This window comes from Epargyreus clarus, unplaced genomic scaffold (assembly GCF_041222505.1).
Source record: "Epargyreus clarus isolate Ecla_fem2 unplaced genomic scaffold, WU_Ecla_fem_2.2 ptg000001l, whole genome shotgun sequence".
NCBI lineage: Eukaryota > Metazoa > Arthropoda > Insecta > Lepidoptera > Hesperiidae > Epargyreus > Epargyreus clarus.
In genome coordinates, this window is record NW_027332209.1 from 14,662,802 (window position 1) to 14,687,709 (window position 24,908).

The 24,908-nt window shown below is 34.5% G+C and overlaps 2 protein-coding genes and 1 non-coding gene across 3 annotated transcripts in view; 2 read left to right on the plus strand and 1 right to left on the minus strand.

The window, feature by feature from the left end:
• Window positions 1-24,908, plus strand: part of LOC140757137 (dopamine D2-like receptor) — a 135,648-nt gene that overhangs the window by 97,754 nt on the left and 12,986 nt on the right. The window lies entirely within an intron of this gene.
• Window positions 4,273-23,176, plus strand: LOC140757128 (uncharacterized). The gene is made up of 6 exons (XM_073092667.1): window positions 4,273-4,454; window positions 11,304-11,985; window positions 12,346-12,539; window positions 13,412-13,616; window positions 13,780-14,346; window positions 22,497-23,176. The coding sequence occupies exons 1-6, from the start codon at window positions 4,431-4,433 to the stop codon at window positions 22,775-22,777; spliced, it is 1,953 nt and encodes a 650-aa protein (XP_072948768.1). The 5' UTR covers window positions 4,273-4,430; the 3' UTR covers window positions 22,778-23,176.
• LOC140744263 (U6 spliceosomal RNA) lies at window positions 16,362-16,468 on the minus strand. Its single transcript, XR_012102540.1, has one exon. It is a non-coding gene; the product is annotated as a U6 spliceosomal RNA (small nuclear RNA).

Genomic DNA, 24,908 nt, shown 5'->3' on the forward strand with positions numbered 1-24,908 from the left:
CCCGAATAAGAATAGATTCTTATTATAGGTGGGTCACAGATGCATTGCTACGCCAGAGAACTAAGTTCGAACGCCTTGGAAAAGTATGTATCTATATTTTTCTTCTAGTTTGAAGTGCGGCCAACCCCAGATTGGAAACTTATCTTATCTAGGGATTCATTACATATATCCATGAGCGGCAATAACCACTTGTAATCAGGTGGACTGCATGTTCTTTGCTACTCCCATATTACAAAAAAATAACGTTTTTCCTCACCGTTAAAGCAAGGTGATAGTTAATTTTCAAATATCTTCGAATATTCAAAGATGCTTTCCCAGGATTCAAACCTAAGACTCCGTAGAGGGTCCGTATTACAAAGCACTAGGCTACTGCATTTACCACTGTTTATTATATAAGACCCCAGTTTCTAATATAAGGTAAGATACTAAGCATCGGTTTATCCATGTAACCTTAAACCCATGTAATACGGAGCAGTTAAACTAAACAATTTGGACGCCCTTCCGAGCTTTCCCAATCCACCCTATTCTCATTCCAAACTAATTTAATTTCTCCTTGTTCACAGGTAAGACAGCTGCGTACATAGCTCTAGTGAGTACTTGTCTCATTGTCGGCGAGACTACTACAAATATATTTTTATTATCGCTGAAGAAGAAGTAGGTAAGTATGTTTTAACTTCGAGACAAGGTTAATGTAGGCACGATGGCCTACAACGATATTTCAGTCCATCCATTGAGACGAGACAAAAAAATCTATAACATCTAATATGTGTTAAGGAAGCATTACGTTGACTTTAGATTTAAGAACAATTTAATCATCATCAGGGTCATTTAGTGGAAAATAACTTAAATGTTTTATGTCTGCGATTAATTTAACGTTATTAGAGTAACTAAATAAATATTATTTCGCGAAAAAATAGTCCGAAGGCGACTAGACATGCGTGGCAATGAGAGTGCCAAAAAATATCCTCCGTTGTCGGTTAAAAACACACCTACTTAGATAACATAATTATGTATGTACGAAGATCGTAAATCAATAATTTGGTACAAGTCCCTCGCAATTAATGCGACGTATGTCTTAGCCTCCTTTTTCGCTCCATAAATTTTATATAAGGCAGATAGAACAGTACCCTGTTTACTAATTCAGACAATCGTTTAACTTAATCCCACGCCATTGGGTATTCTTGTAAGCAAGGGTTTATGTGATATTTATGGAGATTGAGGGTAATAAGAATTGAAAGATTAATCTAAACTAAATTGAAGATACAAATCATTAAAACCAAATAAATATTAAATGGAAATGAGATTGATGAATTAAGAAAGTAAGATGATTGGAAAGATAAAGATAGAAATGTTGGAATCGTTTATGTATGTATGTGAAGAAAGTAATCATTATATTATTTATAGGCCTCAAACCTTAAGGCAATAGATAAAATACTGCTATGTTAAAAGCAACCTATACATGGTATAGTAAAGGAATTTGGATCCACTTCTTTTATTTCTGAATTCGGTTAACAGTTAAATGGATTTCAATGTAATATTGTTTAGCCATCAACAATAACTTTGTTAAATCGGATCTGTGAAATTAAACACAAGTGACCTCGTATACACCGCCATATAATAATTATAGATAGGACAATTAATAAGGTAGTTTCGAAATGCCATAAAAAAAAAATATATATATTTTGTACATATTGTTCGATATTTTCTTCTGCTATATTATAAAATAGAACTTAGTCTTCGCAGTGTATAAAACACGTAATATATCCGAAATATAAAGAACAGTCATAAAAAAAATAGATATAAAGTCGGCGTGTATATAAACGCACCCACCAAATCGTTCCTTACGAAATAAAATATTTATCCGCGCGTATTTTCCTACATTTCACGAATCTCTTCGATAAAATCTCAAGCGATATTACGAGAAATATTTCGATCTTCAAACGTGATCTAATTTCCTGATGACTGCCTATTTCCCAAACAACATTTATTATTTTATAATAGGAATCCACTTGGAAAAAATCTTATTATATTTCAGAAGGAAATAATAGGCGGAAATGGTGCTTATATGATTTTAAGAGATGCCTCTTCGGATCGTAAATTAAATGAAATTATTTTGAGCAAAATTGTGTTAATTCACGATTACAATCTAAAGATCTTGTCTTGAATTAAAATAGGATAAATTATGTAAAGAAGTTATATTTCTTTAAGTTCATCAGGGAAAAATTGTTTAAGTTGATAACAGTTTCCCATTATCCTTATTAGATTAATTAATTCCCCAATTTATGAGTTTGTCACAAACTTAAAAATTTAAAAATAAATAATAGTTTAAAAAAACTAAACAAAACACGCTTTTATTGCTAATCGAACTAAAAACTAGTAAATGATTTAAGTTATTAAAATAATAATTTAATTCAGAGTAAAAAGCGTGGGGTGCATTTTACTACGGTTCATAACTATTCTCTTATAGATGATTGTCAATAGAATGATTGTAACATTTAAAATATCAAGCACCCCACTTTATTCCACTACTGGATCCGATTCTCCTGTCTTTCTTATTCGAATATCATTAAGGGTTAGATTTTATACATCTCCACTTTTTTTCCGGCTATAAAATACCTATAACTTCAAAACCCAAGCAAACCCGAGCGCAAAACAACTACACGTATGAAAATAGAAACAGAAATCAGGTTCGGTCAGATTCGCCGACAATCGCGTTAACTTTGGTCTCAGGTGGATGGACTCGTGCTGTTTGCTTCCGCATTTGTTATGGAGGGCCATTAAAACAGCGTTTTGTAGCATGAAATACTCGATGTATAGAGCAGAACGATCTCCTGGCCTGGCAGGTGTCTAAATTGCGTCTTTATTATTTATCTGAATATTTTTGTATTTATCTTTGTGACTCTGGCGAGGCGATGCATAGAATGCCAGTATGGGGCTATGTACACTCATAGCCCCATACTGGGCTTTATACACTTAAAGAGTATTTTAAACTTAAAAAAAAAACGTTAACTTACATGGATCACAGGTGAATTACTCTCCCTGAAGAATAATTTGCAACGATACTTTTAAGTGTTCCTGCCCTATTCGAAGCAAAAATATTGAAATTTATCTACCAGACGTTAACGAATGTTATACCAGAAATCGCACCTGAAATTTACCGAGGATATAGAAATGCTTGAACTCAAAAAAGTAAATCTAGATTAAGAGATGTAAGAGATGAGAGATAAGCGAGGCAGCCTATAGCTGTCGGTGAATATTACGGATTTCTAACTTTACAATTTCGTGGTCAAAATTAAGTAAAATCGCTTTTTCTCTAGCCCAACAAACCATGTACGTTAGTGCCATTCTGGGAATAGACTAGTATTGGCCCCGGTCTTCGCCTGTTTGAATAGATAACCGCTTGATATTCTGTTTGTTGAAGTTTATGTTTATCGTCCTATTACTGTCCCACTGCTGTACCCTTACCGTGAGTTTTTACGTTTTGACAAATATGACTATTTTACTATTTCTTTACGTATTTGCCCATACTATTTCTAATCCGTACCCGTAGCGGATTATATCAGAACTTAGAAATTGTATGGGCCAATACGTAAACAAATACCAAACAGTCATATTTGTCGAAACGTAAAAACTCATGGTAAAGGTACTGGACACGGGTCTTACAGAACACTGCTAACTACTTATGCGAACTGTCATTTGGATTTATTTAATGAGTTTTATTCACATTTTACCATCGCGTCATGAAAAATCAACTTCTAATACGCACATGTTTTTGAAAATCAGTATTCACTACGAACCTTTCGAAGATTTCAAATCAAATCAAATACTTTTTTTTTATTTAAAATAGGTTCTTTACAGAGCACTTTTTGAATGTCAAACTACCACCACTTCACAAGTTGTTTCGTTATGGAGAAGAAGCGGCGAAAGAAACTCCATAGCACACATCTTTTAAAAAAATGGATTTTACAATGTTAAACTTAACCTAATGGTACATGTGGAGCTGGAACTACTTCAGACCACACCATTTGAGTGACAGGCTCAAATAAATACTACAAGGATTTTTTATACTAATAACTATTATTTTCTTTTTTTTTTACAATGTCTTGAACTCTAAATAACACCTGAATATACATTTACTACATGCAGATTATTCTATGTCCAAAATTTCAAAAATTACAACAAACAGACAATGTCTAGACATACTTTTGTATAATGATTCTTATAATTTAACTCCGAGGGTATTTGTAAACATTTAACAACAATCAAGTATACGATTAGTGAACGAAGTGTAACTCAGCTTAAATCATTCTAAATTCAGTTTACTTTCACTGTTTCCTAAGTGTTTCGGTTTGAGAACTTTTAAATACTTTGTGAATCAAGTCATTACTATAATCCGTCTGTAATTAATAGTGTAAAAGAAATGATTGATAATGACAATGAAGAACTTGATTGAGGTGAGTTGTTTTTTGTATTATTTATCATCATTATTAGAAACTAGTTTTTGGTTGGTTTTATTTTAAATAATTAAGTACTAATATAAGAACCAAAAAAATTGTTATCTTAGGATGTAGACAGCAACCTAGAAAGTATTTTTGTTTGATATTCCACACCTTAGGGTGTTAAATGAGGATTAAATATTTGTATTCTTTTGTATTTACAAATTTTACAAAAGAATACAAATATTTAATCCTCACTGCGTTTTTGTACGCACAGACTATTTAGTCTGTGCGCACAAAAACGCAGGCAACAGCTAGTTAGAATAATTGTTTGTAACTATTTTTTATGTACCAACATCAAATTTACAGAAATATTGGCTGTAAACTATTTTAAAATATTACGTATGGTTGGTTGGATGTAGTTACTTGTACTTTATTTAATATTAAAAATATATTAAGATTATCGATTATATAAGATATTTCCAAGCACATTATCGGTCCGAAAATAAACTTGACAAGGATTCGTTTGGGGGAATAAATGGAACAATAATTAAATAGACTAATTAAAGGTGTGAGAATTTTATGAGCAGACAAGTTCAATTAGACGGCTATTTATTACATTCTTAACTAATTTACTTTACTTAACTAAAAACAAACTGGTTTAAATTACCTACTTTCAGATATCTTCCTTGAAATGGATTAGGAAAATGTGTCTTATTTTTTTAACTAAAGGAGTAGCAGACGAGCATGCAGTCCACCTGAGGGTTAGTGGATACAGTTGCCCATGGACATCTGTAATTACCCCAAATGGACTTCTACGGCTCCAGATGCTCCGTTGCTCGTGAGAACTAAGTTAGAATGACACATAAGCGCTTAACATTGCTGTTATTGGGCAGAAATTGGTGTAGCAGTGGAGCTGCGGAATCGAACCAGAAACCACCGTTAAAATTTATTAACATTCTTAGATTCTTAGATAATTTACTTAACTACATGCAAACTGGCTTCGTTACCGATTTTCAGATGTCTTTCCTCAAATGGATTAGGAAAATGTGCCTGAAATGTTGTTCTGAAAGCTGATGGAAGTGAAAAATCGAATTTTCTCGGGTTATACGTAGGGCGGAAAATTAGAGATTTTCTTAGCTACAAACATCCTTAAGGCTGTACGGGTATGTCGGCTTGCAGAAACCTATTAGGGTATGACGTATCCATTTGGAGGAAAGCTGATAATATTTGCGCTTTAGCTGGTATTGATGTTTTAGGGTTGAACAGATAAATCGAAAATTCGTTGTAATTTTATTCTGTATGTATGTAAGTCTTTTGTATACAGGGTCAATTATTCTGGGCCTTTCTGGGAATTATCACCTTTGTGGGAATTACCTTCAGTAGCACTACCATGAGTTCACAAAAGTATTACTCGCTAGCGACTGCGTAAAATAAATGTATGAAAAATTGTACAGCGCCTCTGGTGGTTACTCGTAGAACTAAATTCCGTAGTGTGAGCCACTCGTGACGTAAAAAAATCAGTTGTCTGTAAAGTCGGTTTACTGACGATAGTTGTACGTGACAACGTCATAAGAAAATACTGATGGAATGGTTGCAATTTTCAAAAGGATTGTGCCTCTTTGTCGCTCGTTCCGCGCTCTCGCTTGCACTTTAAGCCTTAAATGGAACGCCTCAGAGCGAGGTAACGCCGCATGAGTCATGTTTCTTGGTGCGTGCAGCCGGCTCCATCGAATTATAAAACGTTGTCACGTCAAAAACCTATCGAAATCAAATCGCTAGCGAATGTCATTATGATCTATTGCCATACAAATTTGGTCCCATGAGTCATTAATTTGACAGACGTTGTCAAGAAATACCGTAACGATAGTAGTTATGTTATTCACTAGCAAAATGACAATAGTTTTCTATTTACAATTTCTATAGTGGCGTTTCTATGCCAACTTATGGTAGTGCTACAGGACCAAATCCGAAACTATAAGGATTAGCATAAAATACTGAAAGGAGTTCCGAGACAGATTTTGATAAAAACTGAAACTTATGCAGTTTAAAAATCTATCTACATTTTAAAAATCTATTTCCCAACCGGGAATCGAACGAGTTCATTTTGAAATAAAATTCTCCTTATATTATTCTATTATCGGATATACACTTTTAAGGATCAAATTCTAGGAAGTAATGATAAATGACAAACTGAAGGAAAAGCTTTATTTTTAAGAAAATCAGTCTTAAGTAACATCAAAAATTGTAGTCACAGTACAAATATTATAGATCCTTATACTGTGGTGTAGTCTTCAACTTACGTTAAAATTGTAACGAAAATAGAAGTGTCCACATCCCGCGGTCACTAAATTACTTACCGGGTTGCCGTAATGCGGTTTTGGGACACGTTTTTGCTTTCCGTCGATTCCGGGCCAGTAGGGTTTTAGAACATAATCTCATTTAAGGTTCCAAGCACTTGCATACGAACGTAACTTGAAATGGTTTTCATAAGTTTGTTTACTAGAATATGTGATGTTGTTTTGATGGTTTTGATTACGATATTTTTCTTGATAATATGATGCACTGAATGAACATGTAGTCCTGTTGGTATGTGATCACTGCTGCCTAATGACTGGACTCTATATAGAATAGGCTTTCTACTTGAAGTCAATCAACACATGCATTGCCACCCCTGAGGACTAAGATAATCGAGTCATGTGTTAGTCAGCCGACATTCAGTCTTCCACCGAAATGTAAGAAGTGTTACAAAAATATGAGTAGGTATGCATTTCACTTTATTGTAATTTTATTGTAATTTTTCACTTTACTTACTTTTTACTTTATTGTTATTTTTCATTGCTCAACAACCGCATAAGATAGGATAAGATTGTAATTCAGGTAGTCACATTACAATGTTGTTTTCGCCTTATGCCACAGATCAAGGGTTCCGTATGTCCAGCATGCTAAGGAAATAAAGATGAGTACATAAACTAAATTGAAATCATAATCTAAATTTATCAAACATGTTTGCTTGACAGAGATCGAACCTCGAACCGCTAGACTTTATGACCACGCTATGTAAATCATCAATTTAACATTAAAATCTACATACTTATACATCCTACGTACCAATCTCCGATACTTCTATTAAATTACTTGGGCTTTCGCTAATCTATTAGGAGATTGATCGCCAGCGTGACTTTGACCCATATTGGGAGAGGGCCTCATTAAGAAGACCCAGTCGATTCTAAAAATATACTCTCTATAGAATGAATGAATAAAATAGGTGTCTGTTTTTCTTTATTAGTACGACGTAAGTAGTAGTAGGTGTGGTAAGGGAGAAAGACTTTTCCGAGGCATTCCAGCTTAGTCCTCAGGGGTAGCGGCGCATCTGTGGCCGACGTCAGGTAGGAATATCTAATCCTATCTGGGGTTGATTACAAATGTCCATGGGCGGCAGTAGCCACTTACCATCAGGTGGACTGCATGCTCGTCTGCTACTCTTATATTATAAAAAAAAAAAAAAAAAAACGTAAGGTACTTTGGTCCATTGTGATTTTATAAGATAGACAGATACCCACGAATTCGATCCTATTTCACATTTAAAGTCGGGGTTTTTTATTAGCTTATTAGTCAATAAAACATTAGATTTAACTAATTTTGCTCTATAAAAGTTTGAATGTTATTTATATACTGTGTCTTATGTAAAATGAAAATTCGAACGTCGATGACGAATAAAATTCGAAAGCAATATTGAAATTTTTTGAATCTACAACCCATCTATCAATAATAATCAGTATTTAATTAAGTAATAAATCAGACACTTAAATGTAATTTTTAAAATTATAACGAATCAAAGTTACACAACTTAAGTAAAACTTAACATTTAAGAATTCCCAATAAAACATACAACTTCCTTATTAATAAGGAACATAGGTATGGAATTTTTATAATAAACACCGATTTTAACCTTAAAACTTTTCATATCCTATCCTGTTTACTTTAACCAACAGATATTTTCAACCAAGTTTCTCGTAAGAACAGTTACGCTAACTTAATAGGAAATTAATACTTTAGTAACCTGATCAATAAAGTTGGAGTAACTTTGTGAATTTCCGCTCATTATGCCTGAAAGCAATTAGAACATCTAGGTCTAGCTTTGAGGATATAATGAACTCGATAAACTATATTTAGATCGGAATGCTGATTGGGAATAGGAAGTAATTTCTTTCAAAGTCTGAGAAATTTTAAGAATAAATTTCAAATTGCTACATAATATTTTTTCATAGTGTAGAATGTATCGTGAGTGTAGCTGAAATTGAACCTAAATGTTGAATCCATTCATAATAAACCGTTAAAGTAACGGCTGTACCATGTAGGGACTTATTTGTTTTTTTTTATTCTATTTACGTCACACTGCTGCGCATCGATTTTTAAAAGAACTGGGAGAGACCTGGAACATGCATCACCATGCTGCTCCAATGCGGCTTGGATGAGAAATGAACGAATTAGTGGAAACAACGTGTCACAGTTTTTTTAACCACGTATTAGACTCCTTACACATTTGCTTACACCTTATTCAATTACTACTACATTATACTACATACTATATATACGAGTACCAATCCCCGATACTTCTATTAAATTACTTGGGCTTTCGCTGATAGCTAATAGCACTAATTTCGCCTACCTTCTTTATAATATAGGAGTAGCAGACGAGCATGCAGTCCACCTGATGGTAAGTGGCTACTGCCGTCCATGGACATCTGTAATCAACCCTAGATAGGATTAGATATTCCTAAGTTTGTCTCCCTTACCACACCCTTCAAAACGGAACACAGCAGCGCCTTACACCGCTATTATTAGGTAGAAATAGGTGTGGCGGTGGTGCTGCCGGAGTCGAACCACAAAGGGTTCTACCTATCAATACTATTCCGTTATCACCTTTCACATCTGGCATCTTGATTAAACAAGCCTGAACGACGTTCAAAGTTTTACAACAAAAACGTAGTGAAAGGAACAAACACAATCAAAATTCCAACTAGGCTAGCAATCAAACGGGAACAAACATTCGCTGGTACACAAACATTGCCGTAGAATCATTCATTCAGATATTAAGGTGGTTGAATGGGTATCGTTCGAATTTTCATTTACATCAGGTGAACTGTATGATTTTTACTTATTTAATATACGTGGAAAATTAGCCATTGCTCCCTATGGACATCAGCGTCATTATCATCTTCGTCAACCCATTATTGTACTGCTGGTCACGGGTCTCCGAGTAATTAGGCATGAACTTTAAATAGGATTAGGGTTCTGAGGTCGATAATAGAAACGTTGATACTCATGAGAACTAAGCTAGAATGCCTCGAGGATCTTTTATCACACCCACAGAGAAGCAATATAAATGAAAACTGATGGTAAAACAAAGGGTTCTACGACCTTACCTGCATACCTATACTATTAAATTACAATTGAATTACATCAGTTATAGTTATTTCCTCACCAATTAACCTGCGAAATATACGGTATTGTTGTCGTTTCGGTACACGGTAACAATTACAGTAGATTAGGGATTGCGTGCCCAATTACTGGGCAGTGGGTCAACAAGGCTATTAGTGACGAGCTGGTAGTATGCGGACATGAGTGGCGACGGTGTAGCTAATGTATTGTGTCATTTGTATGCGTTGTGAGGTTTTAAGATTTATTTATATAAACCTAAAGTTAGGGCATTTTTGGTCGTGTGGATATTGTAGTTGTGATATTGTTATTAAAGTGCATATCATTCTAAATATCCTTTGAGGATGACAGGTCTTTATAATAGGCGATAGCTCATTGCGCTAGCCAAGTGCGAGTCGGTTGACTCCACATTTCTTTGAGGTTTTTATAAAGAAATTTCAGTGTTAATATCCTCACGAAGGTTTCCTCTACCGTAAAAGCAAGAGATATTTTTAATACACAAGTCACTTTGAAATCAGAGATATTTCCTTGAATTCGAACCTTGAACTTCCTATTGTAAGGTCGTATTATATTCATTTTTTTATAATATAGAAGTAGTCGATGGTAAGTGACTACTACCGCCCATGGACATATGTAATCAACAATAGGATTAGATATTCCTACCTGAGGTCGGCCACAGATGCGCCGCTACCCCTGAGGACTAAGCTGGAACGCCTCGGAAAAGAATGTCTCCATTACCACACCTCCATTACCACCCTTCGAACCAGAACACAGCAGCGCTCAACACTGCTGTTATGAGGCAGAAATAGGTGTGGCGGTGGTGCTGCCGGAGTCGAACCTTTGTATATCTTCATTTATAGGTATATACTACATTCTACTTTCGAATTTACATAATATAACAGATAAGCTTGTTATAAGAATCTTTTGGCGTCAGGAGTTAACAAAGTAACATTAGAAGACGTAACAATTATCTTCAGATTAACGTTGCGTGCCCAAACCCGACAATTAGGTCAACAAGTCGATTAGTCGTCAGATACGGAATGCGAATGTGCGACGTGTGGAGAGATTGTTTGGTTAATTGTATGTTTCGTATATGCGTTGGCTATTTTGAAGTATATAAGATATTTTATAACATGTTATATTTATACAAATAAAACCTGATATAAATAGTGGCTCATTTTTACCTTTGTTGTTCCTTATAAATAATATATGTATTTGTGAATAATATAGAAGTCAGTTAATACTTAATTTTGATTGTATTTATCATTAATTTAGGAAAAATAAGAAAATAGCCGTGAATATTAGAAAAGGCTTAAGATAATTTTAAACAACAAAAAATAAGTTTCAATTTATATTTTCTGTGTTTGCAATTTACTTAATAAAATACCCAAATATTTTTCATGCCATTTCATTGTCAATTTATAGGCCCGATGCGTAGTCTGTCAGTTGGCATTTTGCTGTAGCGACTGCCGTTGGCAGCATGAAAAGCTAGCTCACGGCCTCACGTACGACTGCCCTATTTGTCGAGGCAACAGGTTCCTCTGTCGACCCGAACAACTCAACGACGAATTCATCCAACATCTTTCAGAAGAGCATTTGCCACTACAGTGCAGAAAATGCAATAAAACTTTTAAGGAAATGGAAGATTTACTGGATATAGACGAATGTACCAGCATATCTGAGTTGGTGGATACAGAAATTGAAGTCAAAAAAGCAACTAATGAAGTGGAAAATAGATTTGATTCTATATACGAGAAGGCAGTTAGCACTGAAGGGGACAATTTTGAAGCTATAGTATCCGTCAATAAGTCCAGTAAAACAGCTGTAATAACACCTATTGTACGAAAAAAACACCTCGTTGATTATGAATCCAGTGATACAGACATTGATAGTCCAAAATCTGCCCCACAAACACCACATCCAAAGTTGGCCCCGAAGACTCCAAAGTTGAAGAGACAAAGGGCTGCCACTCCACACGCTAAGAAATTTCTAAGCTTGATGAGGCAGAAGGTAGTCGAAGAATACGATGATATGGCATTTGAAGAGGATATAAATGAATCCCCTATCAGTAACTCAACAACACCATCTAGGAACAACAATATTAATAGTGAGTATAGAAAATGTAATTACTATAGATATTTTGAAGTCTGCTCTAATTTGTGTAATATTTACTTACTCAGTTAATTACTTTCTGTTTCACTATAGATAATTACATAATCTGTAGATTTATTGACCAATTAAAGTCAGTAAATATTCTGTTCATAGCATTAATTTATCTTAATTGCTATCTCTACTAATTTAATTATTTTTATAATTGATCAAATTTATCTACAAGACTGTTCCAATTTAGAATATTTTCAAACTGCTTTAAATCACCAACGATAAATAATAAAATATAAGAAATACAATCACTTCTCCCCGTTTTTATCAAACCACTTTATTCAATGCTTTGGTTTACTTTACTTAGTTCCAGATACTGAAAACGAGATTACTACCCCTACATCCCACATACACGTGGTGAAGTTGGCACAAGCGGTGACCACCAGCACACCGACAAACTCATCCACCGGTGGATGGTCACTGTTCCCTGAACAGGGCGCTGACTCTCCACTCTCTGAGATTGAGAATGCTGAGAGTCCAGCTCAGAGTATTGATAAAGAGGTAAATATTTGTTTCATCGACAATAAGTGTATATTAAAATGCTTAATAATTCTGTAATCTTCTTTATAGGTACAGTCTAAAAACAATAAAACGATTGGGTTACGATTCATTACCGACTAACCGTTTGTAAATATTAATGTTTCCAAAAAAATTAAGTTACTTCCATGAATATTCCATTCCATGACTTGAATCGATAATTATTATTCTATATACTCATATGAATTAACCAAATAATGAAATACTTATATAACAGCAAGAAACTACAAAAGCAAAGTAAAAACGGCGAATTTACCGAAATAATACACTTAATAACATAAGCACTTGTGAAACAATCATCCCGTACGGGGATCGTAATAACCATTTCTCCTTTATTCCATTAACATTCGAGATACAAGTTGGCAACATACTCTTTGATGTAACTCTCTTTACCTTTCTTATTTCAATTTATTCCGTACACAAGATGAAAGTCTATCGATTCGCCTCTAACGTGTAATTTTGCCTCATACTCTCCACTATCTCCGCTTTTAGATCCATTTCGGTAAATACACCTTGAAACTTGGATATATTGAAGGAGTCTTTTTATATAGTTTCTACACATTGCTTCTTTTCATGCTAGCGACCTTGTTCAAGTTTATCTTTCGGTTTTTCGCATGTATGAGCTAAATTAGCTCAGATAAAAGTGCTTTTCATTTTTATGTGTATCGAAACAAATTTATTCTAATATTACTTGAAGTAGAACTTACTTAGCTTTGACGGCAAATGTTAAGAAACAAGTGATATTTTTATTTCAGCACAGGGAATATTTTATTAATTTATCTTATCGTTTAAATGCTCTTTCTTGTTTTAACTTTGAATTAAAATGTTATTTACAGGCATCAAAAACAAACTTAGATGCTATCCAACCGAAACTAAAGAGCATTATCGTGACAGGCAGTCGCATTGGTCTAAGCAGCCAGGACAGCTCGGAGAAACATGTGTCGTTTTTAGACTCGGCTACTACTGAAACATCTGTTAAGACTAAGAAAGTTAAGTTCGCTGATGATACGGTATTTGAACAGGAGCCCAAGATAAAACGAGGTTTGTATAAAATTAAATCATTCAAATATAATAAGATAAAATGTAGGACAATAGTTTGCTTGTTGGAGCCTTTTGAAGTTTATTATTTATTTCTTTTTAAAAGAAAATAAAAATGTTTGTCTATATATTAACTTTATTCAAATTTATCGTTTTAATTTTGCAGTTTTTCGCAAACCTAAACGAATGTTAACACCGGGCCCTCGAAAACCAAAATCCTATCACAACCCACGTTTCCAAGCTTTGCTCAACCGTTTCGAAAGTCAAGCCATAACATTAGCAAGAACTCCAATAAATACAAACAGAGAAGTTCCACAGGAAGACACGCCACCTGTAGTGGACCATAATCTACCCGCAAGAGCAATAAACTTTAAAGAAGATAGCCCAACTATTGATTCTAGAAACAATACCAAGGAATCCAATGATTCATACAAAACTTGTGTGGATTCTCCCGACCAGCCAATAAATAATGCAATTACTGCACTTACAACCAATATTGCTGGATCACTGCAAACATGTCTCAATTCCGTTTTACGTACAACTGAAGAGGAAACAGAAATACAATTCAAATTTGTGATCACAAAAAAGAAAGTTAGTGTCAAAAGAATCGTAGATGATGGTGATGGTGTTGATGAAAAGATGAGCGAAATTGATAGAGAACCAGACCATAATAAAGAAAATATATGGTCGACTGTTGCAAGAGCCGTTAAAAATGTCTTCTGGGGAGATCACGGTAAAATTATTAGAAGTAATAAAAAGGTGGTGGTATATTTTAAATAACCTAAAATTCTGGTCGTAATAAGTATTCATATTGTCTGTATTATTTTCTTCGTAACGTAGCATTAAAAATGTTGAACGAAAACAGCACATTCGCGTATTCTAATACCCAATCGCAGTACTGAAAATAGTAGTTTTATAAATAAAATTGCATTAAACTTGAGGATCGAAATAGCATTCAACTGAACTCTATACCCGATTAAAAATCACATACAATTTTGGGGTCAATCTTTGATCCCAATTTCATATTTTTCGTATAGTGCACAAACCCGTACATTTTGTGAAGTGCAGTTTTCAACAAACATGCATTTATTGTCGTTCTAATGGGAATAGCACAGTTATGCACATAATATTTACCTAAATCAGCAAATAAGTTTGTCGGACGGTATATTTATTCAGATGAGATGCTGGTACAAATACTTAAATTTCATATCCACATTACATGATGCGTTATATTAAGTAGGTACTAAAATATCGAGTAAACGGATAATTGTATACAATTGGATATTCTATGATCCTAATATAAATAAAACTATCTATTAAGTTAAGATTAAAACTACTTCGCAACAATCCGCTACAAATATGTATGATGGTATATATTTTAAACCATGCAGTATGTACCACCCTCCCTCCCTCAAAGGATGCATGCAGATGCAAAAATTAAAAATATACACCACCATACATACCACCACCAACACGTGTTTCGCTCCAAAACGGAGCATCATCAGGGTAAGTTGACTCTACGACGGTTAATCGCTAAGTGACGCTGTGCTGATGTTCTTCTTTCAAGGCCAATTCTGGCCCCAAAGGTTTCCTTTTAAGGCAGAGCCTTCTAAGGAGGGATCTCCCGCTGCCTGTGAAGACAGGCAGGTCGTTGGGGTGGTAGCCAGAGGGTTTTTTTTTTTTTTTTTTTTTTTTTTTTTTTTTTAATAATAGATGTGTAGATTAAGATAGATATATATATTTTTTTTTTTCCCCTCTGGCATACCTGTGGTCGTGGTCCTTGTTGTAAGAGCCGTGGTTCTATGGGCAGGCTGCCCATAGTGGTGTCATGTCCGGTGTAGGGTCAAGTCCAGTGGGGGCGGCACACTTGAGTGCCGCGGTCTTCTTGGAAGCTTCTCATGAAGCCCCGACGTCCGCCGGCGGGTCCCGCGCCAGGAGATCGCGCGGGAACGCCCTGCGGTCCGGTGGACGAGCGTGGAGCGGCGCCAGGTCCCGCAGGTGCGGGAATCGCGCCGCATCGACACGCTCGAACATCTTCGTGGCGAGGCGGCCAATGAAGTCGTCCAGGCTCTCGACTCGTAAGTCCCTCTGGATGACTGTGTTCCTGACGTACCACGGCGCGCCGGCTACCTGCCGCAGCGCCCGTGATTGAATTATCCGCAGGCGTTTGCGCTGCGGTTCGCTCACGAGCGCGTACCAGGCCGGCGCCGCGTACGTCAGGCGGGGTCTTATATACTGCTTGTAAATGCACAGTTTCACACCCAGAGGGAGGCTCGAGGAGAGCACTGGCCGAAGGGAGAAGCTGGCCGCTCTCGCGTTTGCGATGACGGCGTCCACGTGGGGCTTCATGGTGAGCTTCCAGTCCAGGGTCACGCCCAGGTACTTCGCCCGGGCGGACCACTGGATGTCCTGTCCGTTGAGCTTCAGAGTGGGGTCGTTTGGCGAAAAGCCGCCAATCCTGACCGCTTGGGTCTTCCCCACATTCACCGACAGTCTCCACTTGGAGAGCCAATCAGGGAGGGCATCTAGGGCACGTTGCATCTTCGACGCGGCGTGTCTGGAGTTCAGTGATGTTGTCACATACGCCGCGTCGTCCGCGTAGAGGGCGAGTAGAGCCCCCCCTTCCGCCGGAATGTCGTCGGTGTATGTGGAGTAGCAGGCCGGTGAGAGGCAGCTTCCCTGCGGGACTCCAGCTGCCACGGGGTGCTCGTTGGATGGCGTCCCGTTGACCACCACTCTGAAGCTTCTAAAAATGTGGAACGCTTCACGATTTTGCGTGTCATCCTTGCGCAGGGGCCATGCTAATCTTCTCTGTATCGTTCCAATTTTAGTATATGTACTGCCGTAGCAAGTACAAGTGACGCTGTCAACCTAATGCATGCCTTTTATAATGGTATCCAACCCTCCCCTCCACAATGAAATGTAAACAACTGATGACAGTTGTGTGATAATAAGGTTATAGATTAATTATTCGCATTAAATCTGCGAATAATCATCTGTTTATTGATTGTTGGTAAAAATATGAAGTAAAGGAGAGCTGGACACATTAATTTGTTCATTCAGCAGTGTAATCCTACTGTTGTTATTGTGCTTAATAATCTCCCGTTGTTCTAATATATTAAGTCTACAGCCCTTGTCACCCGTGTGTAAAATTTCATACGTATGGTTACTTGGCACATTATGGCCCGCGTCTATTAGATGTTTAGCGAAATTTGACTTGTCTGCGTGACCACTTGTATACGCGGCTAGATGTTCGCGATAACGAATATTAAAATTTCTCCCAGTTTGACCGACGTAAACGCCATTGCAATCAGAACAAACAATTTTGTAGACGCCTGATTGTTCATGTCTACCTCTTTTTTCTTTACAGTTACAGATGGATTTAATATTATTGTTTGTTCTGAAGGCAACGCTGATGTTATGACGGCGAAGTGTTTTAGCAATACGCTCTGAAATAGGACCGAGATAAATCAAACTGGATCTATACTTAAGAGGAACCACATCCCTTGGTGCCGCATACAATTGATCACGCACCATCAAACTTCGCTTCTTACGGATAAGATTATCCACCATCCCCCTACTATACCCATTGGCAACCGCAATATAATATATGGTATTTAATTCAGATCTATAATTTTCTTGTGATAATGGAATAGATAGTAATCTATTTATATAACAGTGAAACGCTGCTAGTTTATGTTGCCATGGGTGGCAAGAGGATGCCGGAATTACCGTATCCGTATGTGTCGGTTTGCGGAAAATTCCAAAGACATGTTTATTGTTGATTCTACTAATTGTAAGATCTAAAAAATTTAAAGAATAATTTTGCTCAACTTCTAATTTAAATTTAATTTTAGGGTGAATTTTATTTAACTTATTAACAAATATATCCAGTTGTCTGTCGGTCCCCGTCCAGCATATAATTATATCGTCAACATATCTGTAATAGTATAAAATATGTTGATGGTTTAAAATATTCTTATTTTCGTAATTATCCATAAAAATATCTGCCATCAATGGGCTCAAAGGAGAACCCATTGCTAAACCTTCGCGTTGTGAATAAAATTGATTATTAAATCTGAAATAATTTTGATTCATACATAAGGTAGTGAGTTTAATAAGATCATCTTTTTCCCCCGGGTGTAATTTTGATTTATCGAAAATTTTGTTGTTTTTTGGGTGTTGGTGGTGGTATGTATGGTGGTGTATATTTTTAATTTTTGCATCTGCATGCATCCTTTGAGGGAGGGAGGGTGGTACATACTGCATGGTTTAAAATATATACCATCATACATATTTGTAGCGGATTGTTGCGAAGTAGTTTTAATCTTAACTTAATAGCATGGATTTCCGCAAAGTAACGCCTGATACAATTAAAACTATCTATTTCCATTAATTCACTTTATAATTGTACATATATTATAGCTTAAGTGGAACGGGAGACGTACTTATTCGAGGGGTACCAACTTAGTCCTCAGGTACAGCAATGTATATCCCCCATATTATCGCCATTTTCTTTTCTTATATTTTCTTCATACCAAAAACTTGTGACAAAAACGAGTGGCAATATTTTCAAATAAATAATAAAGATATTATTTTGTCTATTATTGTTAATGTCACTATGCTTGAACTAGCAACAAAATATGCAGTCATAGAAAGGAATATTTCAAAAACAAGGTGGAAAAATTACTAAATAAATATACTTAAACGAAATGTAAATGTTCTTTATAGTAATTTCGTTTACCCAAATATTTCGAAGCATACACAAGTTTTATGATATTGCATATTGCAAACCTGAATGAAATTTTTTAAATTTATAACTAGCTTTGAGAACTGTGCAGTATTTTCCAATATAAATTTATATAAAGCTAACATGAAAGGATTATGATAAGCAAAGTGGCTTTGATCGTTTCAACGGTCAAACGAATTCTAATGCATTTTCTAAATTAACTTCCTGCTCAATTCTTTTCCAATTAATTTCTGTACTTTTTTCTAATAAGTAATAATTTACTAATGATATACCTAAAAGTATAATATAACTTTTATAAGAACACTCGCTTAGCAAAATTCATATATTATTATATTGATTATGTTTAATAATTATCGATTAGTATTATACAAATCCCTGACCGAACAAACACACGCTTTTGGGTCATGAGTTAATTTTTTTGGTTTAGACTTACATACAATTTCATATTACATTTTTAATTATTTTGGTTGGTCTATATATACAGGGTGAATTTTTAAAACGGGCCTTCAGGGCCAAATCCGAAACTATAAGGATTAGCGAAAAATGCTGAAAGGAGTTACGAGGCCGATTTTGATAAAAACTAAAACTGCATCATTACTTTTTTAAAATAACTTTTTCCCTAGCCGGGAATCGAACGAGATCATTTTGAAAAAAAATGCACCCTCTATATTATTCCACTATCTGATAGTGTTGCTTATAAGGATCAAAATCTGGAAAGTAATGATAAATGACAAACTAAAGGAAAAGCCACAATTTTAAGAAAATACATATTTTTTCATATTAATTTGGCAGTTAAGTTCCCGCCATTCATCAATTTAAATATTTCGTGTAATAACATTTTTTTTTGGCTCAATGTTTCTAATCATTCGAAATGGACGTTTAGTTTCTCAATAATTTATATTTTTATGTCCGACTTAGCTATGGGCGGAGTTTTGTTTAATACAGATGTAAAGTTGACAATTTGCGAGAATTACTTTTTAGAGTCAAATCCGAGTGATTACTAAAATAAGAGATTTATAAAATCATATTTAACGTTGAAACGAAGTTGTAAACAACAAACAATAAGAATTTACTATTTAATCAGTTATCTATTTTCATTAAAAAATAAATCCTAAAAACGGCGGTAACTTATTTGCCAAACTATTACTTTCTCATACTAAGCCGTATGTCATAGTCATAACATCGAATAATTAATTGATTAACCAACAAATTCTTCAATGGTATGACTTATGTATGTTCTAAAGAATTATACATAAATCATTTGTTATGTATAATCCTTAAGGATTAGTATGCCAATGTATGGAAAAATACGTATTTTCTTCAAAATTTTCCTTTTCCTTTAATTTGTCACATAACATTACTTCCCAGAATTTGATCCTTATAAGCGACACTATCAGATAGTGGAATAATATAGAGATGTATTTTTTTTCAAAATGAACTCGTTCGATTCCCGGCTAAGGAAAAAAATATTTTAAAAAACTAATGATGCAGTTTTAGTTTTTATCAAAATCGGCCTCGTAACTCCTTTCAGCATTTTTCGCTAATCCTTATAGTTTCGGATTTGGCCCTGAAGGCCCGTTTTAAAAATTCACCCTGTATACGTATACTAAAAGTTGTAACTCGTGAATTTGATAACTTTATTCCACGATTTAATTATTTGATAAAACTGAGAACAAGTAAAGCAATATTATATTGTAAACACAGTATTAGACGACATTGACGAATTCCAGCTTCATGGAAAATGTAACAATAGAAAATTAATAAAACATTCTCTTATTTTCGGAATCAATCTGCTCAATTTATCTATCTTCGAAATCGACAAAGTAAACTCAATGAAAAGCGATTTTAATTCATGTCGAGTTTAGGCTCGTATTGTTCTATCGAAATTCTTATTGACTTACTTTTGAATAATATTTATTTCTTCATTCATAAACAGGTTGAATAAGGAAATTGGTTAAGAATTAATTTAAGCAAATAATGAACAATTATTAAGTTACCTGTCAATAATATTTTGTAACGGGTGGTGTTATGGGAAGATTATAATTCTTGTCGATTTATCCTGAGATACAGCTGATGTTTTATGAATAATGATGAAGTTTGATGAATAAATAGTTATTACACATTTAAATACATAACTATATAACATGAATGTCCTCATATTAGCTGTCGCTTTCACTCTCGTATCGCAATGACAAATCGCTAAAAGGACAATTCAAATTGTATCGCGCTACAAGAATTCTTCGCGGAAGGCAATATTGCATTCTCAGAAATCATCTCGTTTTGTACAAGTTGACATGCTTTATGGCCTTTTATTTCTTCTCCGCTTTTGCTGTCGCTACTTTGAATATACAAATACAATACGGAAGGGTTAGCCTTTTCTCAACGTCTAGAAATTCGTTCTGTTATGTTTTTCTCCTCATTGGCATTTAATTTCATCAAATAATAGTCCCGCTAATGTAATCCTAGTTTCACAAGCCACTATTAAATTGAACTAAATACTAATAATTTCAGAAATTATAAATGAAAATGAATTTATCTCAGAATTGTTTAAAATTACCATATTATAACTATACTATACGCGGTGGTATGCATTTTGCATGCATACTACAAAGTTTACGATATATACCATCCGACAAGCGACTATCGGATTGTTGTGAAGTAGTCTTAATCCTAACTTTAACATCCAATAGACGTGGATGTCTACAGAGTAAAGCCTGGTGTCGTTAACTATCTAAAATTTCATTGACAAAATCTATCATTTGGCATAAACAAACAAACTACAAGCCAACAAAATTCATTCCTTAAAGAACAATATGCATTCAAAGGAATTATATTGTTTGTAAGTTGACGTGCTTTATACCCATTTATTTCCTCCAGCTTGATGCTACACTAAATAAGTACAAATACAATTTGCAGTGGAGCAGTTTATGTTTTCTCGTTCCTTAGAAATTTGTCTCGCTTTGTAGGTTCCTTATTATTGTATTAAACGCTTCAACTGAGCTATTGTCTTTCTTCGTCTTTCTCTAATTAAAGTTTTTGTTATAAAACTAGTCGTTTTTGTTTATGTGTTATATTATTCTTCTCCATCTTTATGATACTAAGAACTGTTTTTATTATATTTCTCTGTATTTAAATTTTTATATTAAAATTAAGTAACAGTCCTTAAATATTACTAAACTTTATTTCTAATACAATACCAGCTTTTCAATAACTTGTTTTTGTTCAAAAAAGTACTTGTTCTTGAATTTTCTCCAGTATCTGCTACATTTAACAAAATCGTCAAGATTATAAATATGAATTTAATTGCGTTATGATAATCCTACAATTCGATGTTATCCTTTCTAACTAAACCATGATTGCATATGCTCTGTTATTCTATATTCCGTAAATTCTATGGAAACTGTGTATCCATCCATAATAGATATCGAAATTCATCGTCTGATGTCTAAGTGGTCTACGGAAAGAAACTTGAATAGTTCTGAGCACGCTAGCATAACGTCAGGTACTTCATTAGTCCGAAAGTAACGGCTCCATTCCAAACTTTCGCACAGGTGTTTCACAAACCATTATAGAATTTTGATGGAGCAGCGTCCATTTAACAAAATGAAATCCATGCGCATCACGTAAAGCATAAAACTGAGGCTTTAGGTAATGGCGGTAGCACGTCGTAGTTTACAGCAGCTGCGCTCAGTTAATTGCCAATAGTAAAAACGTAATGTATACTTTTATTATACTGAGTTACGTTTTAAAATACATCATACTTATGATAGTAATAAGACGTTTTATATCCGACGCAACAAAAAATAACATGAGTTGTAAAGTCCACATTTGTGTTTACTTCTGAAATTTTATTGCATGAGAAGCATTACATCCTAAAATATGAACTAAATAAACGACTTTATTATTATATAACCTGAAGTTAATGAAAATACCATTATTGGATTCATATTAAAAAATATACTCTATTATTTACATTTTATTTTCCTTTATGCATCATTTTAAGAATATTGCTTTCCATTAACAAATACTCATATATCTCATCTCATCTCATCCACTAAGTTCTAACTTGCTTTAGCTTAAAAAATATATCGTATAGGTATATCATATTTCTAGATTTCTGTCTTTCGTTACAGGGTCTTCATTTACAGTGACCCCATACAAATCAACCGGATCTCTTAATTCCACTTCATCATCAGCATCTAAACGGAAATTCGAGGACTTGTCAGATTCAGACTTGAGTCCTCTGAACCACAAACGACATAAGTACGAAGGTCGGATCCGAGGTAGACCACCATTACAACGAAGTAAGACCTGGGGTGTGGCAGGTTTGAGAAGCTCTAAGTCGGATGAACAGCATTCCTTGATGAGGAAGGTCTCCTCAAGTCAGGATGATGAAATGAATCAAAGTTTTTAAAAAATTCAAACATTCTAGGAAATATGCCCAAAGATCAAAGAATTTAATATTTTGATCTCATGTCAAAATGTTTTTCGATGAAAATGGTTCCTTTGATTTAAGTATATTCAATTTATTTTACTTACATATTTTATGTTTTTACTTTCACCATTAATAAATGAAATATTACGAAAATAATTTATTACTTTTTGAGAAAATTAATACAAATGTTTTTAAAATTAAAAATTAAGAGGCCAAATACTTGCGATTGGGAATTTACGAACAATATGTTTTTTAAGAATAATGTATTATTGTGTAGTTCATAATAATTTATATGTAAAAAAAATGTGATTATAGTTAGTCCACGTAGGTACATTTTTTTATTTAAATGAGCGTCGATTATTTTTTTATTCAATAAACAATAATAATCTATTGATCATTGTTTTATTCAATGCCATGTTATTATTTAATTTACTATATTATATAATTCTATCTTTTTAATATTTATCTCAAAAATTATGAACATTCAATATTTTTTAAATATATTAAATCCATTACGTACATGACATTAACTTTTACAAATGGATGAACGCGGGTTGAATTTCTAGGGTCACCTCACTGTAATATGCGAATAATTCTTTCTGTTTCAAATAATTTCACTTTTAATATTAAAACGTATAATCTTTCACATCATAATTACAATATTATACAACATTATAATCATAATTCATATATTACTAAAACATTAAGATCTGCACTGTATTTTAATAATATACGAGTGTCAGACGAGCATGCAGTCCACCTGATGGTAAGTGGCTACTGCCGCCCATGGACATCTGTTATCAACCTCCAATAGCATTAGATATGCCTACCTGAGGTCGGTCACAGATGCGCCGCTACCCCTGAGGCTGGAACGCAAAAGTATGTTTCGTAAAAGTATGTCTCCCTTACCACACACCCTTCAAACCAGAACACAGCAGTGCTTACACTATTGTTATTAGATAGAAATACGCGTGGTGCTGGTGCCGCCTAAGCCGCGCCACAAAGAGTTCTACCACCTTCAAATATGTATATCTATAAAATACAAACGTGAATTTAAATCTTGATATAGTCCGCATAAAACTGCTAGTCCGCTCTGAAAACTCTGAATATAGAAATGAATTGCGTCGTCATATAAAATTATATGACTACACGTGGTCGCAACAACAACAACGTGTGTAAAACTCGTGTAAATCTATTTTTGACACCTGTCATAATAAACATCGAAGGTAGGTTCTTGCGTTACTGCATAACATCAAAATTATTTGAGTTGTATTTTATTTTCACATTTTCAAGTTATCAAACAAATCTTCATGATTACGCATAACGCTTCTAGAACTCATAGTCACACACTAGGACTATTCTGTGTGGATGTCATAGACACAAACAATTCTGTTTGGCCGGGGATTCAACCCGGAACACACTGTATATCAGACCAGTATATTAACCGCTCCACAATCATGAAATCTTAATTAAGATTCACTGTAAAATCTTACCTCGTTTAAAATCTTAATACCTACATCTCTCGCTTCTTTTATATATTTTTCACTTTTATATAGCCACATAGGTATAATACCCACGACGTAATAGTTTGATTAAGCTTTAAAAGCCATTGTCCTAACGCAATAAGGCAGCTGCAGTTGATGTCCGGAATTAAAACACGTGACGCGGCATAAACGACCCTAATGAGTGGAAAGAACTGACTACGAACATGCGACTATGACCCGTATATTTAAGGATAATACGGGCGATTTTCTTAAAGCAAATGTGGGATATTCATTTCCCATTTACTTTACAATGTAAAATTAGTGTCTTACAACGCTGTAAAGTTTTACAGTGTTAAGTTATTGCCTGTAAAAAGAAGGTAAAGGATACATGAGAAAGTCTGAAAAACAATTGACTGGATTATACACTTGTTATTTTTAATCAATCCATCAAAATGTTTGTTACTAAATATCGATATTTGGCAATTCTGTATACTCTTGTTAAAACACTTAAAATGAATTCCAAAAATGCAATATATTTTTCACGCAAAATTTACAATAATACATCTTGATCCACTAATTTAGGCAAACTTTCTTTATAAAAGACATTGCAAAAGTCAGATCATCAT

Coding starts and splice junctions, on each gene's coding strand:
- LOC140757128 (XM_073092667.1), top strand. CDS start 4,431: ATGACAATGAAGAACTTGATTGAG. Junction 4,455..11,303: donor CAATGAAGAACTTGATTGAG/GTGAGTTGTTTT, acceptor GTCAATTTATAG/GCCCGATGCGTAGTCTGTCA. Junction 13,617..13,779: donor GGAGCCCAAGATAAAACGAG/GTTTGTATAAAA, acceptor TTAATTTTGCAG/TTTTTCGCAAACCTAAACGA.